Source organism: Maylandia zebra, linkage group LG6 (assembly GCF_041146795.1).
Source record: "Maylandia zebra isolate NMK-2024a linkage group LG6, Mzebra_GT3a, whole genome shotgun sequence".
NCBI lineage: Eukaryota > Metazoa > Chordata > Actinopteri > Cichliformes > Cichlidae > Maylandia > Maylandia zebra.
In genome coordinates this window covers 16,561,568-16,583,980 of record NC_135172.1, presented here as the reverse complement: position 1 = coordinate 16,583,980, position 22,413 = coordinate 16,561,568, and the positions used below count along the sequence as shown (strand labels likewise).

The 22,413-nt window shown below is 43.4% G+C and overlaps 2 protein-coding genes across 2 annotated transcripts in view; one reads left to right on the top strand and one right to left on the bottom strand.

The window, feature by feature from the left end:
• The first annotated feature begins 1,439 nt into the window (after positions 1-1,439).
• Positions 1,440-8,101, top strand: LOC101479778 (synaptogyrin-3). Its single transcript, XM_004568358.4, has 4 exons — positions 1,440-1,725; positions 2,911-3,145; positions 4,647-4,792; positions 7,104-8,101. Exons 1-4 carry the CDS (start codon positions 1,621-1,623, stop codon positions 7,329-7,331), a joined length of 714 nt encoding a protein of 237 aa, XP_004568415.1. The 5' UTR covers positions 1,440-1,620; the 3' UTR covers positions 7,332-8,101.
• Positions 8,102-8,418: 317 nt separating this feature from the next.
• cacna1hb (calcium channel, voltage-dependent, T type, alpha 1H subunit b) overlaps positions 8,419-22,413 on the bottom strand; it is a 45,659-nt gene continuing 31,664 nt past the window's right edge. Inside the window, exons 24-33 of the mRNA XM_004568357.3 lie at positions 18,537-18,688; positions 18,330-18,439; positions 18,112-18,245; positions 17,957-18,027; positions 14,638-14,716; positions 14,256-14,377; positions 13,604-13,888; positions 13,367-13,517; positions 11,964-12,523; positions 8,419-11,411 (exon numbers count right to left, since the gene is read on the bottom strand). Of these exons, the coding sequence (XP_004568414.3) occupies positions 10,770-11,411; positions 11,964-12,523; positions 13,367-13,517; positions 13,604-13,888; positions 14,256-14,377; positions 14,638-14,716; positions 17,957-18,027; positions 18,112-18,245; positions 18,330-18,439; positions 18,537-18,688 (2,306 nt within the window). The 3' untranslated portion in view covers positions 8,419-10,769. The remainder of the gene's footprint in view (positions 11,412-11,963; positions 12,524-13,366; positions 13,518-13,603; positions 13,889-14,255; positions 14,378-14,637; positions 14,717-17,956; positions 18,028-18,111; positions 18,246-18,329; positions 18,440-18,536; positions 18,689-22,413) is intronic.

Genomic DNA, 22,413 nt, shown 5'->3' with positions numbered 1-22,413 from the left:
TACTCCTCTTGCTCATTGGGTACAAATGGCTATTACGCTGGGGAGGAAGCTGTTGGTGAAAGAGTCGGAGGCCTCATCGACTCCTGCCTTCTCTCAATGGTATATTTCTTCGGGACAAGTGGCAGCTTACGAAAGATTATCATATAGGCTGCTAAATAGACTGGACGACTATAATGACAAATGGGCCAAGTACCTTTCATATACAGGTCTCGGTAGTACACGTATCGAGCTAAAGTAGTTAAGGTCGGACTAATCACAATAGCTGTAATTGGGTTTATGGAAAATATTGGCATCATTGTGTATTTATGTTATTTTGGATTCTGTTTTTGATGAGAATATGTACTGATTCTCAATTTATTTTGCTATTGTAACTGTGTTAAGGAGTGGAATGTCCATTCTGTTATCTTGTAGGTTTTTGTTGTTTGTTTGTTTGTTTGTTTGTTTGTTTGTTTGTTTGTTTGTTTGTTTGTTTGTTTGTTTGTTTGTTTGTTTGTTTGTTTGTTTGTTTGTTTGTTTTTAATTATTAAAATCTAATAAAGTTCAAGTGGGAAAAAAAAGAAAGAAATCGTCAGCAAATAGAAAAACCCAGGAAAAGCAGACAAAACACAAGTGAAGTAGGAAAAGTGAAAACAAATTAGAAAATAGAAAACAGAATTGTTTCTAGGGACACAATGCTCAACAGCTAATAGCAAGCATGTATTATATGAATCATTTTAAATTCACATTGCCTTGAATTTTTTTTCTTCTTCTTCTCTTGAGCGCGTCTCAGCGCGGTCCTTTTTAGGTTTTGTGCCAGTGCAGGGGCTGTCGGACATTTGAAGACCGCGAACGTTTAAAAGTAATAAGCTTTTATATGTGTGGATCTAGAGCAAAGTGAGTGAAAGCGAGAGCTGTGTGTCAGTATCATTCATTCATCTCTCCTCACTATTTCCCCTGTTTAAGGACACAACAAGACTACATGCTTGTTTGGCCTGTGATTTTAGACAGTTGTTGGGCAGTTGCTAGGCAACGCGGTGACGTCGTGAGCACGCGAAATGAAAGTTTTGTGGAGGTGAATAGACGACGTTGTCCAGAAATGTCAGTGATAGGCTGCTGTGCTGAGGTTTTATCCATGTATAAATGCAACAAACTGCAATCTGTGAGCCAGGAGGAGCAAACAAAGGGCAGAGATTCCCTTTAACATGGGTTCAGTTCACTCTGTGATAATTCGTTATGCAGTTTTTTCAGATTTATTATTTATTTATTCAAAAATAAATCGCCTATTATTTGGTTTATTTATATATTTATATTTGACATGGGTTTATCGCTATTTTTTTAAAATAAGGTACACATGTTATCGATAATATTAACATATTTCTAGCAAGAAACAAATTACATAAGGATATTCAAGCTCGCGTTGATATTTTGGGTAAACAGGCGTGACACCCAGAAACCACGCAGCATATCGGTGTTAAGCTGAAGTCACGGTGAGTGTTATATTGCCGCAGCCTGTGCCGAGCTGCTGGCGGTGACGCGTTGTGACTTCACACGGAGGCTGGAGTAGGACGTCGCCGCTCCGCGCAGCTCACACCGACTCGTCTAGTTCTCTCGGCTGGAGTCAGGCATCAGAAAGCCGGAGGGATGCAGCCAGCGGGCGCGTACGGCGCCGGGAAGGCCGGGAGCGTCGCCTTCGATCCGGTCGCCTTCTTCACGCATCCCCGCACCGTCCTCAGACTGCTTTCGTGGGTAAGCCTCCCCTGCACTGTGTGGGTATCTTCATCAATGGATAGGCCTACCTGCAGCCCCCCTCTCTGCCTCGTTCCCACTTACATCTGTCTGGTGTTTCATCCACTCACGTCTGCATTTTACATCAGTGGGCTATTTTTGCAAAAGGCTGAGTGTCTGAATTTCAGCTTTTACAGCGCTCACATCATTTCAGCCTCTGGCACAGAGGCTACAGGGCTGCCTCTTTGTGTCTGGATGGAGCTAATGTGAACGCTCGGGGATAATAATGCCCCCCAACCGGAACGTAACACCTCTGTTTTCTCTGTGCTGTGCTGCTGTGAGTCACCATACAACATTTTAGGAGCACAGGAGGCAATGTGCTACAGATGAGCAAAAGCAGAGCTAGTTATAAGAAAGCACACCAGCCCTCCTTTCCCGTGTGTGTCCTTCATAATTCAGCTCATCATATGCCAGCTAGTCACTGTTGCTTTTCTATTTCTATCCATCCATTTTTCTTTGACCTATCCAATTAGCACCCGCTGGATGAAAGAAGACATTAAGTTGAATGATTTCACCATTAGTCTCCAAACTATGATTTGAGCCTAGTCCTGAGAAGTATTAATGACATATGAGATCTCTGTGGACCAAATGAACAGTGTAAAGCTGAATTACAATCACACAATACAAAAGTGGTGTAGCTGAAACCTGTAAAGCTCATCCATGACACTTCTTTGTCTAACTGAAAAGGATTTTAGGGTAGCTCCTGATATTTGGCTACAGATTCATTAAACAAGGGTGCTTTAAAAACTAACAGTTTTATCTACCTCTGGCAAATGATTCAATTTGTGTTTTATAAATAAATAAAAGGAAAATTCTTAGTGCTTTGAGAAACCAGTTGTCTTTGAAAGAAATCCCATTCTTATTACTTGGTATTATCTTTACTCAGTTTCTGTTTCCTTTTATATCAGAGTTCATTTTCTGCACGGTGTGTCACATGATGACATTTAAGTAACTGGCACAAGTGTTTGTTTTTGTTGCAATTTGGGCGACATAACCCTTTTAAAGTGTCATCTAATTGTGGAGAAGAAGGATATCCTTGGTCTTTGAGCTCTCAACCGCAGGAATGCATGGCACTGGCGCGCCGGTGTGAGTTAATTCTCTTCTGCGTGTCAGGTAATAAACCGGCCAACACGTCTCTCCCTGCAGGTTTTCTCCATCGTGGTGTTCAGCTGCATTGTGAATGAAGGCTACATCAACATCGGCAGCGAGCGTTTGCTCTGCATCTTCAACAACAACGCCGACGCCTGTAACTTCGGTGTCACCGTGGGCGTGGCCTGTTTCCTCGGCAGCATCTTTTTTCTCATCCTGGATGCTTACTTTCCCAGCATCAGCAGCGTCAGGGACAGAAAACGTGCGGTCCTGCTGGATCTCGTCTTTTCTGGTACACAGTTATCACAGGCCGAATATCGTAACACACAACGTAGAGCTAGGTCCAGGAGCATTTGAGGTACATGTGCTAGACATCATCTTTTGGATATTTACAAAGAAGAAAATCCTTATATTTAAAATTATCTTGGCTTGCCCAATTACTTTTTACACCCCTGAATCCTAAATACAACACTTTTGTTAAACCCCTTAAATTCAAGCGGCAAGTCGATCAGTTTCAAATAGGCAAAACAAAAGTATTAAAGCCAAATCTCAAACATTTTAACAACAACATTTAAATATCAGGCATATAACACTGTATTCTTTAATCTTCTGGGAACTGCACATCTTTACTTTCAGCCAGCACTTGGCTTAGCTTAGCAGAACACTGGCAGCTAGCCTGAGTCCTGCCCGAAGACAGTAAAAGAAGTGCAGTTTCAATAATACACATCAGTCTTTCAATGTAATTTAAAAAAACGCTTCTGTAGTAAATGAAAGAAATCTGTCAGCATGACTCTTTAGGCTTAAAATGCAAGAAATGAATGTGTAAAAATTACAGAAAAAGTTGTGGTAGCTCATTGAGTAAACTGTCCTGTGATTGTAAAATAGGTTTTTTTGTAATTGACAGAAAGTGTCGCTTTAATAGATGGTCAAGAAACATGAAGATTTCTGTCATTTAATGTCCATGGTGGAGGTCTGTGTCATTCATAAAAGCTATAAAACATCTGAAAATACAGTTCATATTTTCCAAAATTGTCCAGTGGGCTGGATTGGTGCTTTATTGTGGGGCCATTCATGGTCCCGGAGCCTTATGTTTGACACCCCTGTTTTAAAGGAAAGGATTTTTCTTTAACAGCAACATGAGCTTCACCTTTGTGGTGTTGAGTGAAACAGCGCATAATTTAGCACACATTCAGGTTGCTGTTGGGATAAATTGTAATAGCTGGTGATTCAGTCCGTGGTCATTAGTACACATTTTCAATCTATCCAATATGCCGGGTTATGAAAAACAAAGATTAATGATTGTCCTTCCTCAGCTAACAGTTTGTGTTTATATCTAATTAGGAAATGTTAGCACACTAATAACGCTCAGCTAAAACTATTGATCATATATCATGCTTACTGTGAGCACTGTGAGCAGTGCTGTACTAAACGTAGCCCATGACACCTGTTAATTCAGCGGCTGAAACTTGATTTTGTATGTTTAATAGTTATCTGAAGCCTTCAGTGCAGAGAAGCTGAGAACATCAAAGGAATAAAATATATTTTTAGAATGAAAAAAACATGAATAGAGTATAATCTTCTTTCTTTTTTGCCTTTTACAATTTGCTTCATAATCAAGTCAGAAAAACAACAGAGAGCAGAATCTCTCTTTAACATGAAAGGAGACAAAATTCATCTTTTCTGGTTCTCAAATAGACTGGAGACACTTTTTTCTGTAAAAAGTCGAACTGGGAAAAATGTGGTAATTATGAAGTGACCCTGCATCTAAAAGGCCTGTTTTCCTCTCCTCAAAGGTATTGCATGTTTCCTGTGGTTTGTCGGCTTCTGTTTTCTGGCCAATCAGTGGCAGGCGACCTCTCCGGAAGAGCTGCCGTTGGCGCAGGGCTCCGACGCAGCCAGAGCCACCATCGCGTTCTGCTTCTTTTCCATCCTCTCCTGGGTGTGTATGCTTACACCTGTCGATTCCCACTGCCCTCTTTGTCTTTTGCACGCCTGTGAGCATGTGGTTATCATCATCATCTGATATTTGATCACCTGCATGCTCGCGTGTGTGTTTTCAGGGTTATCAGTGTCTGCTGACCATGAACACATTTAAGAGTGTTTCCTTCACGGAGGTCGAGCAGCTGCTGCCCACGACCCCCCCGGCCCTCTCTCAAGTCTAACACTGCCGCACACACTTGGTTGACCTGGGCAGCTTCCAGGCGTCGGTGCTTGTTTGACCGTGTGTGTGTTTGTGTAGTTTTGCTGACAAAGCATCTCACTGCTGAGAACTGCATTGCAAGAATATATTTCAACTGAGATAGTTAGCTCATTTATTATCCCCTGGTGACTCAGTAGAGCCTGTTAAAACTAGCTTAACACCAACCTATAGCAGCCATTCATCTCACTGTCATCGGATAAGCTCTAATTGTGTCAAGGAAGTGGTTTCACTTTTTCAGTCATTTATTAACCATTAAGTTGAAAAGGACTCAATTGTTCCCCTGCAGAGGGTTAGTAGCAGGTGGCAAACAATCATATTAAAGGTTCGGTCGTCTTCAGGCTGTAGCTCCTCTCTGGAGGGCATTACTCATTAAACATGATTAGCGAGTGACACCTTGTAGTTGTTTGGGCTTCAAGGCTGTCCTTTTTTTTGACAGGAAGCTTGTGTTTGAAAGCAGTTAAATCTGCATATAACCTTGTGTCGAACCAAAGAGGGTCTGTGTGAGATGATGATAAACAGCCTAGTGTCTCGCTTAAGTCACAGGTCCTTGAGTTTGAGGTTTTATCAGATGCACAGTAGTCTATAACAGTACAAAGAAGGATTTCAGTACTTTGAATTGTTCTTTTAGCAGCAGCTGGGATGGACTGCTCTCCCACTGTGACACTAAACTGGGGAAACTGGGATGAATTTTCCAGTTTGTTATCCCAGTGTAGAGCCAGTGTGGGTGTGAGAACTTGGCACCTGGTATTTCATCTGTCATTAAAATGAAACCTGAGGCATTTTGAGAAGGTTTCCAATTGTAGGCACAGTGTGAGTGACAGGGAGCCTAACACTGCTATAATTAAATGCATGTTTTATGCCCAGTTTCAGTGTGATAGGAGACACTCGGGTTTAATAAAAACAAATAAATATAATCTTACAATAATGATCGCAGCGCATTTATGTCTATGTGTCTGCATGTGCACTGTCACACATACACACAACGATTATTAACATTCATATGTTGTTCGATTTCCTGTATATTGGATTCATTTTATGAGTCGCCTGCAAATGCAATATCAGGTTCTCTGTTTGCATTCGTTTCAGTTTTCTTGTTGAACATATGTTGCCCATACTTAACGCTCACTGTTTCCTTGCATCTTCCAAATTTGTACCTACGACAGAATTTCTTCTGACTCACCACTACATACACTAAGTAAATATAATTTAAAAAATAGCCCAGGCTTTAAGTAGTTAACATATTACTTATTTTCCTCCGTAAAACCATTAACGCAGCGGTCCCATTCTGTCAAATGAGCCTTATAGCGTCCATAACTCAATGAATAAGAGCAGCTTTTAGTTTAAAGAGTTTAGCATTATATCTGTCATCATCTGGGTTTTGTGAGACTTCAGAATCAATCGTATTTTTATGAGAAGGTGGATTGCTGAGGTATCAGGTAATGTTAGCCAGCCTAGTCAGCAAGTTGCATACATAGACTTTGTGTCACACAGTCACAGATACTTGCTAAATGGTGTTAAATAACATGCAAATAAAATACCTGAATGTCACCACAGATGAGCACAGACTAAATATGGCCTGATTCACACATAATTTTAAGCCTTCATGCCTTCACTGTTATTGCGATGTTATTAAGGAGGTAAATTGGCTATGGAGACCAAAACATAGTATAGCAGGCTGTAAACATGTTTATTTCTGATGTAAAGTTGGGCATTTTAACATGAGTGTCTCACTCTGGGAGCGAGCTTCGAGTGGCCACTCGAGGAACTGCAGTTTGATTTTTCAGCTCTGCAGGTTTTTATATTGTTACATTGCGCTGTTGTTTCATTGAAGACTCTGAAACTGCGTAATGGAAAAGCACAACACTTAATCCCAAGTGGTGTAAACCTTCTTCTTCTTCACCTTCGTGCTTCTTCTGTCCATTTTTCGTCACTGCATCTTTAACCAACCCGTGCACATCTGCAGGCTTCTCTAAAAACAGAGTGTTACTCAGCGTGTGATTAACAGTGTTAATCGTTAACATGTGTGTGTCTGCGTGTGTGTTACTAACAGGCTGTGCTGACGCTGAGTGCGCTGAGACGCTTCTTAACCGGCAGTAACTCAAACTTATTCACCTGGCAACACCTGGATCCCATCCCTAGCAACACTCGAGCTACACCATACCCTATTGCCAATGGCGCTACCATAGTTACCACAAATCCCTATCAAGCTCCGCCCTTCACTGAAACCCTGGACCCCCAGAAGCTCACACAGCAGAGACCCTTGGCTCCTGCCTTCTAGAGACACACACTCAGGGAGAGAAGGACAAGATGTACACGACATGGACAACTTCCTGCCTCACTGTTGAGCGGTTTCTCCGTCCTCTCCTGGGATTGGCAGGATTTTGGGTCATGTGAAGCGTGATATGTTATCACCATGGCAACTGCTGGCTCAGCTTAGTTATTTGTAACTGTCTGTGTCAAGAATTCCGTCTTCTGCTCATGCACACACACAGATACCGGCGCACGCAAACACCGCTGTACTCCCTCACACCTGGAAACAGATGCACACACACACACACACACACCCAAACACACACCTGGAAACACATGTACATACACCTGGAAGAACACACGCTCACGCCTTGACTGCATGTTCATATGGTGAAGTGCAGATTAACATAGATGTAGATGCAGTGATGGTGCTCCATCTGCCTTATTAACAGATAACTTAGCGAAGGAAACATGGAGGACAGGGAAGCTGTGTAGCTATCTATTTCTGTTTGTCCTCAGTCAGCCTGGCCAATCACAAGCTGCCCTGGTGACACGTGAGCTCCCATTGGCTGAACGTCAAACAGAAGGTCGGTTTGACCAATAGATTGTGAGCAAAAAGAGTGAGGCCAGGCAGACCTTGCAGAAAATGCTACATTTTCTTAGCAGGGGAATAAAGGCAGGACTGCTTAATGCATTTTGTATGCTATGGTGTTTTAGTGTGAAATATTCATGTGATTCAATATTTTATTGTGATATGCTGAAGTGGTATTTGAAAATAAAATCTATCTACTACCACCACCAGAGTCTGCCTTTGTTTCCATTATCTTTAAATAACTTCTTTGCTTCCTGCAACATGAGAACACATTTTTTTGAAAATAATCATGTGTTGCGACAAAGATCCGGGGACGTGTTAGCATACTAATCACCATTTGCTGGAAGAAGGCCATAGAGTGGTTAAATTCATTAGCGGCAGCAGGCAGCTGCTGTGTGTTATCATTATTTTTAGATTAGGAGGCACGTGTTGAAGACTGCGAATGTTTCCGCTTCTGTTTCTTTTTACCATCTTGACACACGAGGAAAGGACAGAATTAGAAGAAAGGTTATTGAGTCAGATAAAAGTCAGACAGGAAGTGGTTTTATTCCAGCACTGTCCAATCATCTCCTCTCTTTGTATCATTCCCCACTTCCATTAATATGCAGGAACATTAAACGGCTTTATGAACATTTGCATCATCCACCATCATCATCAATCGTTACAACTGGCACCCCTCATCATCCATCCTCGTCATCACCAGCAGATAAATTGACATTCAAAAGTGTAGAAATTCACCTTTGTAGTTCTCCTACCACCCACTGTGTTAATAAAATAGATTCTTGACCTTTTCTACAAAGTTTTACGCATTGTTATGTCACCTGAATAAGCCCTTCTTTTACATCTGCGTCTGTCTGAATCACCTCTTCAAATTTAAGGGGCCAGCAGAGGGCAATCTAACTCCGCAAAGCTCTGATCGCACCACACTCAGCTGTGTCTGAACTACCTCTACCCTGAGAATACTAAGACGGAGGGGGGGGTTGTGAGAAAACGGAGCTGACTGAATGTTTTGAGTGGGTGGGATCGGGGGGAAAGCGAGGTAGAAACTACTAAGGCCTAGGTCACGCTACATGATTTTAACTTAAAGGTTCAAAGAGCGGATTGATTTTTCAGGCTGTCAGGGTCGGGTGCATACAGGCCAAAAATCAACAAGACATCAAGGTTTTCTCAGGCCATGAGCAATCAAGCGACACCCAGAAGTTTACTGTAGGCCGTGATGAATGAAGAAAAAAACCCCTCCAAAAACCAAAAAACTGAAGATGAATCATATTGAAAATCAAAAACTATCTTTAATATAAAATTTCCTATTATAATATATCCAACAAGCTGCTGTACAGGATTCATTATTACTGTTGTGGAGGTATAAGTCTCTTATAAAACGGCATTGTGCCTGCACCATTCACATACTGCAGGTGTTCAGTTACAAATTATTATTATTTTTTATTACGTTTTGTAATTCTACTGCTTAAAACCACATTTGTAAACATAAACTGTCATTTCTGCACCACAGAGAACAAAGTGGGGGAAAATTCTATTCAAGTACCGGTTTGCAAATTAGGAAAATCATCAGATCTTATTAACTGAATGAGAGCTGAAACAGCTTGTTGATCAAAGGGTTAGTCAAAAGAAAACAGTTGGCAACTCTTGATATTGATAACTGACGGATACATTTTCAAGCAGCAATGCTGCGAGGGGTTCTGCTAACTAATCAGATTTGTTAGTTTTACAGCTTTTTCTTACTTACTAAGACATTACTCCTAGCCTGCTGTACCACACCATGGTAAGGTGGTTAAGTCAAGGAGTTGGGGTGATACTAAGACTGAGACATATTGTTGAAATCACTTATTTTCTTTAGGATTATTCATCATCTGTCCTGTAAATAGATGGTTTCATACATGCGACTCTATTTAGAATGTATGTCTTTACACTGAAAAAAAGGGGAACATTTTGAGGTGTTTTTCTTTTATATTGTTCAATGATTTTACTATTTCATTAAGATCAAACTGGGTTGTGTGTAGCCTAAGAACTTAAATGACTTTGATCCTCTTGATCCAAAATCATAATAAACTGACAACCTGCTGTTTGGTCTTTTTTGTCGGGGTAAAGAAATCCCAGAACAGCCTACTCTGTTCACCTGGATGCTGCATTTTCAGTGGGAAAAACATTTAATCACTAATCCTACTGACAACTTCAGTCATTTGACATTCAAAAATGTGGAAATTCAACAGTCTTCAGTCACTTGGATGGCTGAAAAAGTCATTTATCCCATTAAAAAAAAAGCTGCAACCAGATGAACAGAATCGAGTGCCTTGGGTTTGGTATTTTCACAGAGGAAAAAAATGTGATTAGACGTTACCGTGATCCGGTTATGTTGTGTGGACTAACAGGTAGTTGCAGCCCCAGCTGTGTGGTCTCTTTGTGTAAAACAGCAGACCAGTCACTAACTTAACCTGCAGTGCACCTTCAGAGTAGTTTTGTACTCTGACCTGGGCTTGAGGTGCGAGGAAAAGGATGAGCGAGTGGAGCAAGCAAGGGGGAGGGTTAGTGTTTGAGTAATATAGCTGCAAAGTGACTCTATGAGTGAACTAAAGCTAGAACTATGAGAGAAGAAAAGGAAACTTCTTCTTGTGTGCATCTCGTGTGCATACGGCACAAAAGGGGTCCAAGTCTTTGAACACATACACACTCAGTACACACACAGTCTGAGTCCTGCTCACACAACCTATGAAAACCTTGTGAGTGCAAGAGGCGAGGGGCGGGACAGGAGACGGGTATAATCCTGTTTCCGGCCGCGGCTCCCGTCCCTCTCGTGCACTAAAGCAGCACATTCGGCTCCTCCACTTCAAAGAATGACCAATCCCATCACAGGTTTGTTTAGTCTTCCACAGAACTTCCCTCCGGCAGATTAGGAGAGAGGCTTGTGGCGTCAAAAGACAAAGTCCGCCTCCTCAGCTCAGCGCTGCTGTCAGTTAGTTGGGTTGCGACTGGAACTGGCTCCTCCCTGGGCGGCGGGCTCATTCGCTGCTTCCTGTTCCTGCCTGAATCCGGGGACACCGAATGGCTGAGGCGGCTCCTGTGCTCCCCGGGACTCGGGGTGAGGTGTCTGCTTTTGTGCGGGGAGCTGGTAGGTTGCGTGTGAGAGTGAACAGAGCTGTTAATACAGCTGACCTCTGCGTCAGCGTCATCTGGCTGCGGGGCGGGGTCTGAGCCAGGAACGGGGCTGGCTGCTCTGGAGTCACAGAGTGGAACTGATACCTTCAAACTCTTCTCAAAATCTGCTTCTGGCTGAGAGCCACAGGCTGTCTGCTCAGATACGTGTTCTTGTGCAGCAGTATCGCTGTGGCTCCGGCTGTGGCTCCTGCAGGAGATGACCCTCTGCGAGTGCGCATATTTCACTGTGTGAACGCTGGACGACCGTTGCCGTGGCGGGGTGGAGGAGGCTGCGGGCACAGTGAGTCGGGGCTCCGCCAGATCGTCAGCTGAACTCTGATCCAGAGAGTCGAGGCGCACGGCCTCCTGCGGACACAGCACATTCACAAACACTATGAGATAGCCAATCGCAGACTGTTGTAAAGTGCGTGTAGGCTTGTGTGCTGCAGATCAACCTGGAGCAAAAGATGGAATACTAAAAAATACATTTAGATAATTTTTTGTTCCTTACAAACACAAAAAGGCCCCAAAATTGATTATAAGCAACTACCACCCACTTCAAACTTTGCAGACGTTGCGATTTTAAATTTTTTGGAGAGATGCCCTCTAACCTCTCAGCTTGATTCCGATTCATTCCCATAAAATTAAAAAGCACCATCTAAATCCTTCGAATCTCACCTGGCTTATTTAATTGATTCAAAGGGAAACTGTTAAACTTGTAGAACTAAACTAATATAACTGTCTTCCTCTCCTCACCCCCAGCAGATATGTTATTATAGGGTCTTTACCTTACAACATAAAGCAGCTTGAGGCAACTGTTGTTGTGATTTGATACTTTATCAATAAAACTGAACTAAACTGAGCTGAAAAAGGTTTGCAGTGTGTTTGTGTTCAGCTATCATCGTCATAAAAACACACCTGTCTCCTTAACTGTCTGCTTGCAGCGCGGAAGGATGCTGGTCTCCTCATGGCTGAACTGTCAGGGACGTAGGAGGGGCTCAACTTGTTTCTGTCTAAACTGTCTTCGGGACTGAGCCAGTAAGAAGGACGCCTGCCGCCGCTGTGCGTGGGGCTCAGTCTGAGCGACGGATGCCTGTCTATGCTGTGGCTGGACATGAGCTTCGGCCGCTCGGCGCTGGGATCCGGATTCACCCTGTATCCGTCCATACTGTGAGCAGAGCTGAGTCTGTGTCTGTTGATGCGATGCGCTGGGCTGAATCTATATCCGTCTATGCTGTGAGCCGAGTTCAGTCTGTGTCTCTTGGCTCTGTGAGTGGGGCTAAACCTGTATCCTTCTACGCTGTTGGCTGAGCCGAGTCTGTGTGAGGAGTGCCTGTCGATGCTGTGAGATGTGCTGAGGCAGATCATTGGCCTTGAGCTGCGTCCAGACCCCAGTGAAGCGTGACTGATGGCTGGCAGAGCTCCTGGAACCTGCAGCAGGGAGCCGCCTCCACTGGAGCCCAGAGATGACATGGAGCCTGCAGACAGTAACGTGGATTATGAAGATGACAGCTAGAACATAAAAAAGCAAGACTTTAACCATTAGATGCATTTTTTTTTAAAAGAGTTGTTTCACCTCACAGCCACTCACTCACACACACACACACACACACACACACACACCATCAGCTCCTATATTTCAGTACGTTTTCACAACTCAGGAGATGAAAAAACTGTTTTGAGACCAAGTCACGATTCAGTTTCACCTCATCTTTATCTCATTGGCAATTTTAGTTAACATGACTTCCAGTGGAGGACTCTATATTCAGCTCACTTGGTGCAATAAACTCCCACTGTTAAAAAAGACACTTTAACATGACAAGACTGAAAATAACTTCCAGGTAATGCTACAGGCACACTCCAAATCTAGAACTACTTGATTTCTAGTTTTAATCTATGATAAACCTTTTACTTACAGCATATTGTTAAACATCTGAGAGAGAACACTGAGTGGAAACAAAGAATTACGGTGTGTGCAATTGAGATGTGGTTGGTTTTATATTGGATGACCCAACATTTTCTGTTGTTTTTTATTTGTTCTTGGGATACCTGGCTGTTCCAGGATTTGTTACAATCCAAATATAAACTAAAGATGGGAAAGACGTGGCAGGCGTATAGTTCTATCAATTCCATTTAAATCCATAACAAATATCTCCTTCCTTAAGGCCTTTGATAACATTGCCTTACCTTGTGCAAACTTCACAGCTCTGCTGCCTTCTAAGCTATTTATGGAAGCAATAATCTTTACAGGAGTCATTTACTTGTTATAGGACAGTAAAAAACAGTTCCTTAATTCGATTGGCTATAAACAGCCAAATTACCTGAGAAGCTGTAGCCGGAGAATGCCTCGTGGCCAATGAGCGGATAAGGAGAGCATCTGAGCGGCTGAGGATAGCTGTCGCTGGGGAGGGAGAGCATGCGTCCCATGCTCAGTAGGTTGCCATGGGAACACCCTTCATCCTCAACTTGCACCTGGCACATGACATCACCAACACTGTTACTCTCACTGTCATCTCTACCCTGCTAGCTTACACGCATGCAGAAATACAAGCAGGCACCTGGGCAGGTGCGTCCAGCTCTAAGTCCCCGCCCACAGACGCGGTGCTGAGCCGTCGACTGGCCTCCTCCCGCTCTCTTCTCTCCTCCCTCTCCCTCCTCTCCTCCATCTCCTCCAGCTGTGCCTCCTTGTTGCTGTCCTCCAGGTGCTTCATCAGAACGGCCACGACCACGTTGACAAGCACAAACTGAGCCGTGAGGACGAAGGTGACGAAGTAAACGGGCGAGATCAAGGGCAGGTAGGTGAGGCAGTGGCGATCCTGCGGGCGACACTCGCGCAGTGTGTCCTGGATGATAAAGGAAGGGAAGAGGAGACGATAAAGGATCAAGAAGCAATAACCTGATGATAAATGAAGGGATTAGGGTGATATATTAATGCGCTCTGCTGTACTTCCTCTCATCTCCTACAGGGGGAGATGTTGATCTGAGCCCAAAAGGACCTTGAGCCTGTCACAGAAGAGTAATACACTCTCCTGACCCTCGAATGTCATCAGCTCTTAGTCTGTCATAAAAAAACAGTGATCTGCTCTCTGCTTAATGCAGAGGCTGTCTCATAACCTATGCATTGAGACACGCAGACACAAACATGCACTCAGTCGTCCATCCATCTTCTTAAAAAACCCCCTCAGAGTAGAGGAAAGGAAGAGTAACAACCTTCATGATCCCATTCCAGTTGTCCCCGGTGGACACCCTGAAGAGCGTGAGGAAAGCCATGCCAAAGTTGTCAAAGGTAGCGTGGCGACTGAGACCCTCGCACGGGTTCTCGTCTGAGCACTCTGAAAGAGGATGAAAGGAATATTAGATCCGGTAAGTGTGGGAGACGAAGGCAAGGGGGGAGAAGAAAGAGAACTGCGCGCAGATTAGATCACTGATTAGGTTGCTGATTCTAAATTGGCATTAATTAATGTATGTAACTCAGCAAAATTTATGCTTGTTTATGTAATCCACACATAAATCACCCGTCGGTCGCACCCGCTTGCACGCATGCACAGGCTCACATGCACACTCTTGCACATACATGCACGCACACACTAACCCAGTTTTCCAAAGAGCTCAACTCCCAGAGCTGCATAGATGAAGAACAGCAACATGAAGAGCAGACCCAGATTCCCCACCTAGACGGACACATTACACGCACAAACAGATATATAGAGTGTATGATACACCAAAAAATAGACATGTACAGTATACACTGAAAAAGAGAGAGAGGGAGACGCCAACAGATAGGATAGGCCCAAAGACAGAGACCGCTGAGCCTTACTGCACTGACGTTTACTACTCCTTAAAAACTAACGGGATCCATCATGGTACCTGGAGTGGAATAACACCTTACGTTTTAGGGCTTGAGAAACAAGTGAGTTTTTGGCGCCTGGACCCAACCCTGATGAGTCACAAACACGCTTGTCACCGAGTCCTGGCCTGCCTCTCGTCATGGTAGGAGGCACGGCGATGTCTAATTAGATAAAAGGTGCATCCACCGATGAAGCGAACTGGAAACAAGCGCATTGGACGGCGCTGCAAAGACGTGGGTTTGATCCCCTGCAGTGACGTGTCACTTCAAAGACACACAAATACTACACAAATGGGAAGTGGAGGATCGTGGGTATTTTCTTTATAGCTGAGATTTCCGCTGGTTTGTTTGAATATATGCAAAGATGAGCACGGTCGTTTAAAATGAACATGGTTAAGCTGCAGGTCAAAACCATCACCACACCTTATAAATGTGTACTTGTATACATGTTTCCGCTTGTTTGATGTGCACCACCGCCCCCTCCCTCACCCTTTCTCCCTTGTTTCTTGTGGGGTCCCCCGAGGAAGGTTGGTTGATCCTCCCCAAAGCCTTCCCACATTATATTCAAAGAAGGCACACGGGGAAGGCGGCAGCTCTGTGATGCTATACTTAGGCACAGGAGCGCTTTGACTTAATGGTAACACGCTCACAGATACAATGCTAATGTGCAGATCTCTAGTAGTGCGCACCATAATTATGATGTTATGCCCACGCTTGTTAGCGTGCTAATATTTGTTAATTAGAAGTTAACACACAAGTAGAGCTGAGGCTGATGGGGATGTTTCTGAGTCATTGCTCAGGTGAATGACTGGGTTTTAAACTAATTGCAGAATGTTGGCTGCTCCTTCCAAATGCTAAAATGTCCTTGGGTAAGAGAAGTTCACAGAGTCCCCAGTTGCACGAATTAATGACAGAGACATTGTTAAAGTGCTCTGAAGATCTGCTAAGGTTAAAAAGTGCTGTAAAAGTTCAGACCATATTCTACTAGTATATCAGGTAAAATCTGACACTCGCATGTTAACCATTAAAAGGTTAACATATGAGAGTGTTCAGCCACAGAGGAACATAAACAGTGATGCTAAACTTCACTACAATCCATCCACATCATGAAGAAATTTAAATGAAAGCTACAAACGTCAGCTGGAAAGCTAAATTCATTTGGCCTCATCGTGAATATTTGCTAAACATTTTATGATAATCCATTTAATAGTTGGAATTTAATCTGGACCAAAATGGTGAACTAGTGTTGCTGCTCCCACATCTAAGACACATTTTCTTTTCTTTTTACCTTTTTACTATAAATGGTAAATGGACTTGTTCTTATAAAGTCCTTTTCTACTCTATTGGAGCACTCAAAGCACTTCATACACCTTGCCTCAATCATGCAAGAAAATTTTCCCTTGCCTTTTCTACATACATGCTTTCTGTCTAACATTCACACACAGTCATACTGCGATGGATGCATCGTAGAGCAACTTGGAGTTAGTATCTTGCCCAAAGATCTTTGGTATGCAGACCGGAGCAGCCAGGGGTCAAACCACAAACCTTCCAATTAGTAGTTGACCCGATAACTTGATGTAGCAATTTAGTGATAGGCAGGTGCTTGATGTTGGATTTCAACCTTGTTTAGGCCTTTTTTTCCTTAGTAGACGCCTATTGTGGCTAACCCTTGTTTTTCTTTTCTGAACTGAGAGGTTTGTGTCATATTTCCGGCCTGTTTCCAGAACAAAATAGCTGGGTGTGTATTAGACATTATTGAGGGTTATCTCTGCCTATACAGGTTACTATGGCTACTCTAATGGTCATTTAACCCAGCGTTATTGATATATACTTGTCAAAACTCATTATTAAGGGCACAGAAGAGGTCTTCAATGTCTTTATGGGGGAAAAAGTTAATGCATTTATGTGGCAAAAAATATGACTAGCTTTGTGGCTAGGTCAAACTGGCTGAGAAGTCTTAGCTTAGCTGTTTTTTCTGTGCGTGATATTCTAATATTTTTAACTGTTTCCACTGTGTTAGCCAGTGTTTTAGACAGCCAAGGTATCAACAGCATATCTTAACTGGAAAAAGCTAGACAGGGTCATCTGTAGTTAGCACTAATTAGCAGGTATCTGTGACTGTGTTGCACCCATGGAGTCTTGCTAACCAAGCTAGCTGCTAACTTAGCACAGCAGCCTTTCATTTAAATTTCATAACTTTTGGCTTCAAAAGGAGAGTCTGCAGACCCCCGGTGGCGTCACAGTGACTACATCCATCTCCCTTCTATTATCCCCAACCAGCCGCCCCTTCCTGAGACGGGTTTTGCAGGAAATTCCTTCCTGTCAAAAGGGAGTTTTTCCCTCCCAGTGTCGCCAAGTGCTTGCTCATAGGGGGTTGTTTGATTGGGGTTTACCTTACAATATAAAGCACCTTGAGGTAGTGGTCCAGGCTGTCAGTGTTAGTAGAGGACATAAACACAGGCTTGAAAAAAAAAAATCACACAGGAAAGGAGCTCAGGAGGTAATCAGAAGGTTGGCGATGTGATTGGCGGTTGGTGGTGCAAATATGAATGGGTGTGTGAATGAAGCTTATAGTAAGAAAGTGGTTTGAGTGCTTAAATACAGTGGAAAAGTGTGATATATCTACCAGTGTATTTGCCTGGTAAAATCTGCCTGAATGCAGCTTTTGTCTGCAGAGCTTTTGTGCCTCAAAGAAAAGAAAGCTTTTCAGATTGGATCTTTGGATGTTCTGCTTTATTCGTCAGCAAGCAGCAAAACAATCATCCCAAAGCCAAACTGTTTCATAACATGCCAAAAAGTCAGGATTTAACTGATGAGTTTAAGGATCTGCAGGTACCTTTTAGCTAAATCTGAGTATGTCTTCTTCTTTGTTTAGTGATTATTAGGTGTCGCTGGTATAGCACTGCTTGGGAGGAATAAGTGATAAATCATGGAAGAGGCAGTCAGTGCCAGGCCTCGTAAATTGCTAAATAAAACAAGCCATCTGCTTTTCATCAGATCTGGACACCAGGCAGCCATTTAAAAAGACATGTTTAACTGTACAAGCACAATAGATGCTTCTTACCTGAGGCAGAGCCTGCATCACCGTGTCCAACAGAGCTCTCATCCCCGTCGCCATCTTTAACAGCTTCAGCACTGAAATATCGCAACATGTCAGCTCTTATCAGCCTCACCCCGTCGTGTTTTTTTTTTTCTTTGTTTGTCTCCCCGTGTGCTTACCTCGTGTTATCCTGAGGACCCTCATTATCCGTATAATTGTGGGGTTGATGGGCAGGGAAGCACTCAGGTCTATTTCCTCCAGTGTGATACCCATGATGGACAGCAACACAATGGCGAGGTCCAGCTGGTTCCATCTTGACACACACGGACAAAAACAATATTAGCTTCTGAAGGGATGCTTTTTGAGAGCCTCTGTCTCCATGCGCGACTGGGGATACCTCTCTTTGAAAAAGCGCCGAAGACCAAACGCGATGAGTTTCAGAATGGCCTCGATGACGAAAACCAGCGTGAAGACATAATTGCAGTACTTCAGTATCTCCTCGAGGTACTGCAGGACACACAGATACACACTTCTACAATACCACTGCATTGTGCTTCATTACTATGGTTTTAGGACAGGTGGAGGAAGGTGTTGCCATGGTTACCTGAGGTTGGTTGTAGTGCTCCATGCTCATGGTGAGGAGGTTTGTGAAGATGATGATGGTTATGAAGAGATCCAGGTAGTGGCTGGTGCACACGGTGTGGATGCTTCGACGTAACGGAGAGTAGTCGGCGTAATACGGCTTCTCAAGGGCCCCTACACACACACACACACACACACACACACACACACACAGAGATACAAACACAGACACACACACACACACACACACACACACACACACACACTGAGAGTCATTAAAATGCTTCTGAAAGAAAAATATGATATTGGCTATGAGGTCACTGGTGAAGCGTGTGCCAAGTGGCACTCTGGTGTGTGCGTGCATGTGTGTGCACAGACTAAAAGTGCCACCTCAGGAATTCAGTCCTATCCATCATGCACACACACTCTCCACGGCACCTCAAGGTGTCTTTGAGCAGAAACCCTCGCTGTCTGCTGCCAGACAGTTAACTGACTAAGAGGAGAGCACTACTAGAGATTACACTGCAGAGAGAGCGTACAGAGAGAGAGACAGAAATCTAGCAAGAGAAAGAAAATGTGTGTGTATGTAGGGGTGCTGACTATGCGTGTGTGCACACCTATGCGAAATGACCAGAACTATGTAGACACATTCCCTGACAAGGGAATATTTGATACAATTTTAAGACAATTTAATGCCTCAGGATAAAATTTTAGACAACAGCAGGCTCCAACTGATACACCTCTTTAACTGCTCGTTAACAAAACTATCCACTCAGCCAGTGACATCACAATAACTCAGGCAAGTCAGGTCAAGATAACCTGCTGAAGTTTGCTTGTTAGAACAAAGGAATGCAGAAGAGCATCTCTGAATGTGTTTGAAGCAGATGGTCTACAGGAGCAGAAGGCCTTCACAATCATCAGATCTCAGTCCAACAGAGCACCTTTGGGATGTGGTGGAACAAATATGGAGCTCTGTGTGATGCTTTCATGTGAATGTGGACCAAAATCTTGCTGCGCCTTGTTAAATCGGGCCCTAGCACACTGTACATAATAAACTGGCCAGTGAATGTATAATAGGTCCATGTACTAAGCTCCATAAAGAAATAGCTCCATTAGTTTGGTTGGAGCACTTTTGACTGGCTGACGCAGTGACGCTGGGTTTACTGCCAGCATCAGCGCCAGCATTTTCTTTCAGTTCTCCAGCAGGCATGTTTCCCTTGTTGTTTAAAGCAGGATCATTTTTTTTGTACCTTTTCCCTCTGCACCCGTTTCTTCTGCTTCAGACTCCAAAGGAGAAGTGACATAAACAAACTAAAACTAGATTTGCTTTGAAAAGTGAGGAAAAGAAAAGAATGAGGAAATCGCTACATAATAAGTCAAGGTTACTCGTCAACACATGCTGGCTTTTATGAAATTTAATGCTGAGAAATAAAATGCTCTAACACCGACAGACCTGATGAGATAGTAGAGCAGAGAAAAGAGACACTCATAAACCACAAATGACATGTCCTACTTTCAGCGCACTCTGACGCACCAGTTCGAATGGAAGCTGATCGTTCCGGACACTGGGAATAATGTGCTCGTGTACAGGCGTCGGCAGACCTGGGCCCAGAATGCTTTATGAATAGTTCCTCCAAAAGAAAACATAATCGTGCCTTAAAGCTGGAAAATAATGGATATTGCTCATCGAGCACATGAAAAATGTTCAACTCTTTTTGGGTTGTTCTCTGTTCTCTCTCTTTGTGTGTGTGTGTGTGTGTGTGTGTGTGTGTGTGTGTGTGTGTGTGTGTGTGTGTGTGTGTGTGTGTGTGTGTGTGAGGACTTGTCTTTGTTGGCATCTGCTGGTCGCTAGGCTAGGGATGTATGAACATTTTTCAAAGGAAAAGGAGATGGAAGCTAACGGGCGCAGGCGAGGCCAGAGGAGATGCAGGAAGAGTTATCTCCCGTTGCTGTAGCAGCAGATGAGTCAGGACATGAGAAAGCCACTGCCTCATCTACGAGCTCGGAGGATGAAGGAGAGGACTGTTAAGCTAGAGCATTTCTTTCGCAAGGCACACTGTGTGAAAGCCTTACCTTACACCTCCATGTGTGATTAAAGCCGTGTTAACCGGAACTCACTGTGATCTTAGTGCGGAACATGGGCCGAGCGCAGAAAGGAAGCGGGATGACCTTACTTTTCCCTTTGTAGAAATCAACTGATACATCTTCCAGCCATAATCAGTTTCCCCTGAAGCGTATTTATGAATCATCTGCATTTGCATTTGCAGTCGATTTGGCCACTGAAACTGTTCCACAGTGAGAGGGAGTGAAAGAGAACTTAAAAGAGGAACAGCAGCATAGAGAGATGAGGTCACAAAGACAGATGCGATCAGATGGAGAGAGCCCAGGACCCAATGATTAACTGTAATAAATAGCAAAAGAACCCTGATTGATCTATATGTGCTGCTGAACATCGACTATCGACCTGCAGCTGACATCCTGTAGTGATCCTATGTTGTGTAATTATCAGCCCATATGGAATAATGAGTATCGATGATTATTTAGCCCCTATGGGAGGAAATAGTGCACTCATGTTCTGCTTCTGTTTTTTGGAAGAGAGGGAGCAGGATGGTTGCACAGTGATTAGCACTACTGCCTCACAGCAAGAAGGCCCTGAGTTCAGCTCCATCACCCGACCTTCCTGTGTGGAGTTGCATGCTCTCTCTGTGTCTGCGTGGGTTTTCTCCAGGTACTCCTCCCACAATTTGTGATTCTAAATTGCCCGCAAATGTGAATGCAAATGGTTGTCTGTCTCTCTGTGTTAGGCCTGCGATAGACCAAAAAAAGACATTTTACTAGATTTAGGATGGTATATGGTGATGGGATCATTTTCATGGCCAAGGGAGTAAAGAGCAGAGGAGGAGGCAACTCTAGCAGGCAGAATGGAAAATGGTGCAACTATCAGGGGAGACTCTAAAGACTTCTGGGTAGGGTGAAGCCACCAGTGGTTCAAGATCTTTACAATACCTCTTAAAGAAAGTGAAGTGAAAGCAACGTGTGTGTCCCCTTTCTTGAATCACGACTGCATGGTTTTTTTCAGGTGGTTTAGGAATCACATGTTAAGCAGTTACAGGTGTAACGTTTGGATGTCCACTTAAAGCACTGTGCAGATTTTGAGCCGGCCCTCCTGCTATTTTTTAAAGTGGTCCTGAGTAACAGTTCTCCCGGCTTTGTGAAGGTCTTTCAAAGTTTTTTCTTTGGACATTGGCTGCTTTTTCACCCATTTTCAGTCCAGTCCTTGTACCTGACCATTTTCATTTGTTAAGCCGCTGAACACTGACGTGTGAATCATTCAAGCATAAACGGACATCCAGCTCAAGGGATGAACCAATGTTGCGTCTACACATAGCAGACAACTTAGAGCCCATTTCAAATTGTATCTTTAAGGCCTTTACACACCGGACGTGTAAAATTTGTGCAAATATTTTGTGATTTAAAACTATTTTTCAGACTCACCTATTCTTAATAAAGCCATTCACATTGACCACAATAAATGCCAAGTCTGCCAGTAAAAGTTTCAACAGTCCCACTGACATCCTGAAATATGCACAGAAGCAGACGCGATAGAATTTCAACTCCTGGGTCAAAACATGAAATTCTTCCTCCTGCTGCCTTCTCGTGAGAGTTGCAGGAACCCAGAATCTCAGTTTTTTCCTTTTCTTGTTTGGAAACATCAGGACCAGCTGGTCATAGGTTGACATATTTTTCACAAAATCACAGTGATTTCAGTCTATATATATATGTTACGTGACAAGCTAGCGTCCAAAAAACTGAGAATTTCATGCAGAATTTCGTAAAGGCTTTTAGCAAAAACACAAAAAATTAGGTATTATTAAAAGGTTTGACAGCATAAAATAGTA

Coding starts and splice junctions, on each gene's coding strand:
- LOC101479778 (XM_004568358.4), top strand. CDS start 1,621: ATGCAGCCAGCGGGCGCGTACGGCGCCGGGAAGGCCGGGAGCGTCGCC. Junction 1,726..2,910: donor TCCTCAGACTGCTTTCGTGG/GTAAGCCTCCCC, acceptor CTCTCCCTGCAG/GTTTTCTCCATCGTGGTGTT. Junction 4,793..7,103: donor TCTTTTCCATCCTCTCCTGG/GTGTGTATGCTT, acceptor TGTTACTAACAG/GCTGTGCTGACGCTGAGTGC.